The following is an 8,756-nucleotide window of genomic DNA, read 5'->3' as shown; positions in this document are numbered from 1 at the left end:
TAATTTGTAAATTAGAATGAAATATTGCTACAGTAATTAGCAGTGTAGCATCATTATAATTTATCTACTACAGCACATTTTTTTCATTATTTGTCACTCCTACTTCTGTATATATGAGCAAACCAATGTTTGTAAAAAAAACAATTAAGTATAAGTTGATAAATGGTAGTATTCATTTCCCACATTTTTTTTTTGTTTGTTTTGTCTTGAGATGGAGTTTTACCCTTGTTGCCCAGGCTAGAGTGCAATGGCACAATCTCGGCTCACTGCAACCTCCACCTCCTGGATTCAAGCAACTCTCCTGTCTCAGCCTCCAGAGTAGCTGGGATTACAGAAGTCTGCCACCATGCCTGGCTAGTTTTTTGTATTTTTAGTACAGATGGGGTTTCACCATGTTGGCCAGGCTGGTATCGAACTCCTGACCTCAGGTAATCCACCTGCCTAGGCCTCCAAAAGTGCTGGGTTTACTGGTGTGAGCCACCACGCCCGGCCCATTTCTCACTTTTTTTTTTCAGTTTTGTTTCAAAACATTTGTTTGTGTCATACCGAAAGCAGCTTTCTAGACAATCAATCAACATTTTAAAAAGAAAGGAAAATGAAATAACTGATTGTTAATTATGAAGTTCCTACAATGTCTTATCTAGACTTACAAAAAAAGTAATACGGAAGGAAATTGATAATATAAGGCACAGTATGATTTGGAAACTCTTGCTTTTTAATTTTGTGAGACAAAAGTATTGTATCTTTCATTTCTTTTTATCCAATAATGAATGAATTTTAAAAGGATAGAGACCCAGGGTAGAGTAATACGCTGTCATAATATTCAGTGCTAGCCAACCTAGAAAGTCTGAGGGACACAAGACTTCCCCTTTTGCGATATCAATTGCAAGGTCAGGAGTTTTGAAAAACCATCTAGTTTGATAATTCACTGAAAATACCCACAGAACTCATGGCTACATTTATTACAGAGAAAAGATACAGAAAATTAGCCAAAGGAAGAGATAGTCAAGACAGAGTCTGGGGGAGATCTAAATGTGGAGCTTCTGTTTATTCTCTTCCCGTAAAGTCATGAATGGTGTTATCTCCTCCTTGCCACAGAGTGTAACAATGTATACGAAGTATTGCCAGTCAGGGAAGCTCACCTGAACCTAATCACCGTGGAAATAACAAAAAGAACAAGAGAAGACAAATGAAAAATAAGGTGATATCGAGACCATTGGGCTATAAAATCCTATCTTTATGTTTTTAACGGGATCATTTAAATATATAAGAGAAATGTGCAATGCTATATTATTGGCCAAAAGAATATCTCACACTCAAAAGGAATTAGCATTAGGAAACCTAAGTTGAAGAATGCTTTATCAAAATGTGTTAGAGTTAGGAAGCCTGAGCTCTTGTTTCAGTCTTATAAGAATATCTATGTAATTATAAGATATAATTTATGATATATATTATATATAATTATAAGATACCCATGTAATTTGTAAGAATATCTATGTAAATTATAAGATTTTCTATGTATTCAAGCTACTCTGAACCCCAGTGATTTTAGGAAGAAAATAAGATAATTTAATTTACTCTTTTGGGGTCACAGAGAGATTCATTGATGTTCAGTAACGAAGCCATGCACCCTCTCTCTAAGAAAATGAACAAATGCTCTTAATAGTCACAACTGTCATGAATTTTCCATGGGTTCAAGACATTTGACCCACATCCCTAAACCTAGTTTAGGAAACTCTAAAATTTGGTGATTTCCAAAGAATCTCTGAGATTTAAAATTGTAGATTGTTTTATAACATAGTATCAAAATCATCCGTGAAATTCTATTTTTAAGCGAAATAGATATAGTATAAAAAGTGCAAACGTTTTCTAGAATGTCTAATGAAAGTTAGTTGTTCTTTTATTCCTTCTGTATTGTTCAAGTTTTACTATTGTATGTATAGTGAGAAATATGTGGGTGTATATTTATATATGTACATGTATATATGTGTATGTACATACACACCGACACACATACACACACATGTTGTTTTGTTTCTCTGGTAAAGCCTAACTAATACAACAGAAAATAATTTGTCAGAATTGTAAAAGCATTTGCTCATTCTCCTTCTGAATCCACTGTCATTATTAAGTCCAATGCTATTCTTATTCCAGATCCCTCGTATGTCACTTATTTTTGCGCTTTACAAACTTTCAGATCTTATTTTTTACCTATTTCAGACATTCTAAATTTCATACTAAACTATTATTATTTGGAAAATTTTTAATTGTATTTGCTGGGTGCAATCAATTTGAAAGTGCATGTACTTTGGTTCTAGAAAATGTCATCACATCATTTGGTAAAAACTTTTTTTTTCTAATTTTTCTCATCTTTCTGAGACTTCTGTTATCGGAATACTACATTTATGAATGGAGCTTTCTAGTTTACATATTTTGGTCTTTGTTCAACTTACAGAGTGATTTCATCAGAAAGAAAATATATCTTTTTACTAAAGTTATTTATGCTAAAAAGTGATACTTTAGTTTCTAAGAGTGCCTTTTCCTCTAAATTTTTCTTTATTAGGGAAAAACTTTTTAATGCATGAATACAAAATCTTCTATTTTGTGGATATTAATTTTATTTGTGCTCAAATTTTATTCTTACCCTTCATTGTTTTTCTCTAAATTCCTTTATTTTCTTGAAATGTTGATCTCTGTTTAAGCTTCTGTCTAAGTAGCTATCAGTCCATATTTGTGAATAGAGTACCAAGAAACATTGATAACGTGTGTGTGTGTCTGTGTGTGTGTATGTGTATGTGTGTGTGTGTGTGAGAGAGAGAGAGTTTTCAGAATGGAACTTATTGAGTGGATCCACTGGGTGAAGCCAGCTGGGCTCCTGAGTCTGGTGGAGAGGTGGAGAACCTTTATGTCTAGCTCAGGGATTGTAAATACACCAATCAGCACCCCGTGTCTAGCTCAAGGTTTGTGAGTGCACCAATCGACACTGTATCTAGCTGCTCTGGTGGGGCCTTGGAGAACCTTTATGTCTAGCTCAAGGATTGTAAATACACCAATCAGCACTCTGTATCTAGCTCAAGGTTTGTAAACACACCAATCAGCACCCTGTGTCTAGCTCGAGGTTTGTGGATGCACCAATCGACACTCTGTGGCTGGCTGGCCTTGGAGAACCTCTGTGTCATACTCTGTATCTAACTGATCTGATGGGGACGTGGAGAACCTTTATGTCTAGCTCAGGGATTGTAAACGCACCAATCAGCGCCCTGTCAAAACAGACCACTCAGCTCTACCAATCAGCAGGATGTGGGTGGGTCCAGATAAGAGAATAAAAGCAGGCTGCCCGAGCCAGCAGTGGCAACCCGCTCGGGTCCCCTTCCACACTGTGGAAGCTTTGTTCTTTCACTCTTTGCAATAAATCTTGCTACTGCTCACTCTTTGGGTCCACACTGCATTTATGAGTGTAACACTCACCGCGAAGGTCTGCAGCTTCACTCCTGAAGCCAGTGAGACCATGAGCCCACCGGAAGGAACGAACAACTCCAGACGTGCCACCTTAAGAGCTGTAACACTCACCGTGAAGGTCTGCAGCTTCACTCCTGAGCCAGCGAGACCACGAACCCACCAGAAGGAAGAAACTCCGAACACATCTGAACATCAGAAGGAACAAACTCCAGACACACTGCCTCTAAGAACTGTAACACTCACCGCGAGGGTCTGCGGCTTCATTCTTGAAGTCAGTGAGACCAAGAACCCACTAATTCTGGACACAAAACCATCAGCTATCCTGAGTTACTCAATATCCTGAGAACAGCATGGGGGAAACCACCCTCATGATCCAATCACCTCCAACCTGGTCCCTCCCCTGACAGGTGGAGATTCCATTTGAGATGAGATTTGGGTGGGGACACAGAGCCAAATCATATCATAGTCTAAATAAAGATAGTAAGAGTCCTTCTCTGGAATTGGTATTTCTACTTAATTGAATATAAATTTCTATCAATTCAATTTAAAATATCCCAACTACTACAACAGGTGGGCCATAAATGATCATTAAATAGGCAAATTGGTAGTGCTAAGAAAATTTTAAGTAAATATAAATCTCTGTGATTTGTAGTTCAGAGAAAGGAATAGAGGAAAAATAAGTAATAAACCTTAATAAATGAAGGACTTAATTTGTTAAATTAGTCATTTCATGAAGAAGAAATGATAGAACTTTATTAATCAACAGACTATTCCATTGGACTTATTTTTCATGTTAAGTAGGAAAAGAGGAACTGATTACAATTTTCAGGAAGCAAAAGAAACAGTAAATTTTGAAGAACTTTATGTGAGTTTCCACTGTCCATGCTGCTCCCTGTAGCTCTTGGGACAAGCTGCAAAGTACTCTGTGCTGTTTCACACACAACTTTCCTTTTCATCTTTGAAATTAAGATGGTAAGCTCCATAAGGACATAAACCTGTCTGAGATAAACTTCCTAAAATAAATCTTGTTAATAGCTTTCATTAGGAAGTAAATTAGTACAAATAATAGTAAGTTCTCAGAGGCTATCAAAAGATTTTCAAAAATGCCAAATTCACCCATAGACTAAATAGGAAGTAAATAGTAGGTCTTTGTTAACTTACAAAACAGCTAAATCATCTTAAGCCAAGGTAAGTGAAATTTGTGTTAAACTCTTTATATACACTTATGTAATTTTAAAATGTCTTGTGTAATTTTAAATGTACTTTAATAACATTGTCTTATGTATGTTGTAGGTATTATCCCCAGTAAAAATTACTGGACATCATGTATCTTCAGCGTGTTCATCAGGAGTCACACACAGTATCAAATGTTGAATGTAGATTCCAAAGGTCTACTGTAATCCAAAAAAATAAGAAGCAAATTTAGTATCTACCTCCAGCATCCCAAATTGGCAAAATTAATGAATAGATGATATAGCCTCTCCTTTCCTCTTTACTCTATATATGCATATCCTGAAGCTGCTCCTGAGTCGAGGGAAAACTTCTCCTAATAAAAGACAGCTATTTTCCAAAAAGCATGCAAGGCACCATGTTCCCTTGTTACAACCACTATTTATAGAGAATTTTGTCTATAACAGAGATATACTTGGAAGACTTTTTGGCGAACTGTCAAATGCCCAAGAATTAAAAGCAACACTCAACCAGAGTCAATGTTTCAAAGTTAAAATATAACCATCATAGAATGAACTTCTGCAATGTAAAACTAAATCTGAAATTCTATAAAGTAATTTAATTTTATTAGAAATTTATCATTAAAATACACTTGTCAAATTTAAAGTTTAACATAATCATGCAGCAACAAATTGCTCCTGTGTTCACTCTCTTAAATATTTGCCACACACAATAGAAACTCACTTTCAACTAAGATCAGTAAAGATTCAAGATCTTGTTTGTCTGACTCCTCCAAGAGGTCTGTATGTAGATACATATGTAAGCTATGTCAGATTATGTAACCATTATCAAGTCATTAAGCCTTTCTTGCTAACTAATATAAAGTACATTATTAATATAAAGAAACATACACTCTTTAACTCCTAGAAATAAAGGTTTCAGTTGATGGTGATGATGCAGTTCCAGGATGCAATCCTATAAACTGAAACTTTGCACATAGCTTCAAAAAATAGCATTTTAATATTTTAGATGCAGACTTTAAAAATTCCTTTTTAACATAGTTATTAATTCTACTATTTGTAGGTATTTTCATATTTAAAAAAACAGCAGCCAATTCTCCATTCTTCTAATTCATCTGCTTAAGATATAAGGAATTCCCAAGTAGGATATTTGTCTTGAAACACCCATGACCAGGATAGAATTAAATAATTCACAATTAAATATAAATGGTAAAAATTATTTTGCTCATTCCTGGGAACAATGAACATAGTGAATATTTCCAGAAAGATTAGAATTGCAATATGATAGCTTTGAAAAACATCAATGTAGCTTAAAATGCCCTTTACTGTACTTATTGTCATTGATATATAAGAATAGGTCCAGGGTGACCACACTTGGCATCTGATGACCATCTCACAATGGCCATCAAATATCAAAGCAACAGTGGAAAATTGATACTTCTAGTCCAGATTATTTATCCAGGAACTTTAAGTTTTTAATGGAAAGAGAAAGAGACATAATTATTTTGAGATGGGTCACATTTAAGTTCTGGCTCCAAAAAGAAGTCCCAGTGTCTCTGCTGGTAAGTTTTCTGGAGCTGTCCTGGTGTCAACCCTTCCTAAGATCTCTGAACCCATTAGGCATCAATATTATCTCAATAAGTTCCATTTTGTTCTTGGCATCTGTTACTTATGACTAAAACTACCTCAGAAGTAAAGATTCTATTACTGTCATTGGCCTTCTATTACTCGCATTTAAGCATTTCTTATAATATTTAAATATGAATTTGAATTTTTTCCAGTTATAAAAAACTTGGGGGACACAACTAGTATATTTGAAAATTGTACAATTTTAATACATGAACAAGTAAAAATTGTCTTATCAAATTTATCTTAATAATAAGTGCTCCAAAATTCATCTGTGGTAGTAGTAGACATGATAATTATCTAGGAAAGGTGAAACTCTAGCAACAAATGTTTCAAAACTTGTTTTGGAAGGCGAACTTTTAAAAGATTTTAAGATTACACATAGGTCTTTGCAAGAATAGAAAATATTTATATGTTTTTATAATAGAAACATTTTCTTGATAGAAAATCTCTTGGTTTTCAATACCTAAATTTCTGAGAATATACTTATTTCTCAGTACAAAAGTTTCAGTCAATGGTAACATAGGAAAAAAATATATGTTAATCCCCTACACTTTGTAAAACACTTCCATGAAAATGGTGTGCAGGAAAATATTCAAGTTGCAATAAAAATACACTTGACAGGCTGGCAGATTCAGGCATAGATATGGCTGATGATCAGTGCATCACAGTGTCATACGCAAGGCAGCTGTACCATTACGTCTTATCCTCTACCATTCTTTCAGCATGATCTTCTTTTTGACTAGTGCTGTGCATTTAGTATCCACGTTTTTGAGAAAGTGTTGGAGGAAATTTTAGAGAATTAAGCAATTTAAGTGAAAAAACTGACTTAAATAGAAGAAAAGGTTTTTCTGCATACAAAGCAGCTAATTGTTAACAACCATGTCAATTACTTTGAGATTAGAAGTCATGTTTTAACCAAATTAAATCCTAAACAAATAGTTCGTTACTCTTACAAATGTTCATATTTCAGCTATACTCTAGGAAATTGGTTGGGTTCTTAGAGTTTCTACATAATGTAGATAGATTTTTTCTAAAAGAATGGCGACAAGCTCTTGCTGGTATTCTCAAAAAGTCTATTTATTTGAAAAAACAGTTATCTTTATGCAATTTAAATTATTCTACAGATAGAGGGGAAAAAAAAGTTTCAAAAGCATCCAGCATGAGGCTGCATGTGATTTGTACTCATTATTTTCAATGCAAAGATTATAAATAAAGGTTAAAAGAGCATAGCGAAGCCAAAAGGGATTTATTCTAGAAATGCAAAAAAAAAAAAGGTTTGGTATCCATTAAAAATCATATAAAATTAGGTCAAATAAAGATCATATAATACAAAGAAGGCATTTTAAAAGTTAAACATCCATATATAATTTTTTGAAGCAGAAACCTTATGCCTAATTGTGTAATAAGCATGCATTCTTAGTAAAGTCAGGAGTAAGACAATTGTTACCACTTTATTTTAAATTGTTTGAAAGGTACAATCAATGTAATTAAACAAGAAAATTAAGTGAGAAGCAAACTTCTTTTTATCTGCAGTGATGGTTTGAATGCTTGGAAACAAGAACAATTGAAATTAAAATGAGAATACCTGAAAATAGCATATTATAAAAATCAAAATCCTGCATTTACACAAATAACCATTTAGAAAGTATAACACAAGGTGCCAAGTGCAGTAACTGACGCCTGTAATCCCAGTACTTTGGGAGGCCGAGGCAGGCAGATCACAAGGTCAAGAGATCAAGATCATCTTGGCCAACATGGTGAAACCTTGTCTCTACTAAAAACACAAAAATTAGCTTGGCATGTTGGCATGCTAATAGTCTCAGCTACTCGGGAGGCTGAGGCAGGAGAATTGTTTGAACCCAGGAGGCGGAGGTCGCAGTGATCGGGCCACTGCACTCCAACCTGGCAACAGAGTGAGACTCTGTCTCAAAAAAAAAAAAAAAAAAAAAAGGAAAGAAAGAAATAAAAGACAGTAAAACAAAAGGAAAGATTTTTTGCATAAGTATAAAAAATAATTTTCATATGTCTGAGTAAATCAATCTAGAAATCAATATAACCGTATGGAAGTAAACATTAAAATTCACTTAAGTATTGTAAATGATTTCAATAAATGAAAAATATACTATTCTCTTGTATTGTCAAATTCAATATTGTAAAGATTCAATCCTTCAAAATTAACACATAAAATCAATATTTCTCAGTAAAAACGCCAACATATACCTCAGAGTTCTTGTTCCTTTTCTATGCTTTATAAACTAAACAAGACAAAATAAATCTAAAGTTCACTTGGAAAAATCAACATATAAAATACTCCCTCCAAAATGTGAATATGTGATTAGTGAAGTTTCTTCCAGTAACACATTAAAATATATTGTAAAGCTACTATAATGAAAGAATGCAATTCAAGTCCAAGGACTGGTACAAATTAATAAATCAATACATTAGAATAGATCATACAGAACAGGACTCTAGTGCACA

At 34.1% G+C, this 8,756-nt stretch overlaps 1 protein-coding gene across 1 annotated transcript in view; it reads right to left on the bottom strand.

The window, feature by feature from the left end:
* Positions 1-4,475: 4,475 nt before the first annotated feature.
* Positions 4,476-8,756, bottom strand: part of RNPC3-DT (RNPC3 divergent transcript) — a 101,426-nt gene continuing 97,145 nt past the window's right edge. The window contains exon 5 of the mRNA XM_058439738.1: positions 4,476-4,853. Coding sequence (XP_058295721.1) covers positions 4,823-4,853 — 31 coding nt within the window. The 3' untranslated portion in view covers positions 4,476-4,822. The remainder of the gene's footprint in view (positions 4,854-8,756) is intronic.

This window comes from Hylobates moloch, unplaced genomic scaffold (genome assembly GCF_009828535.3).
Source record: "Hylobates moloch isolate HMO894 unplaced genomic scaffold, HMol_V3 SCAFFOLD_5, whole genome shotgun sequence".
Classification (NCBI taxonomy): Eukaryota; Metazoa; Chordata; class Mammalia; order Primates; family Hylobatidae; genus Hylobates; species Hylobates moloch.
Note: the sequence above shows the minus strand (reverse complement) of the source record. Positions and strands in the feature narration are given on the sequence as shown.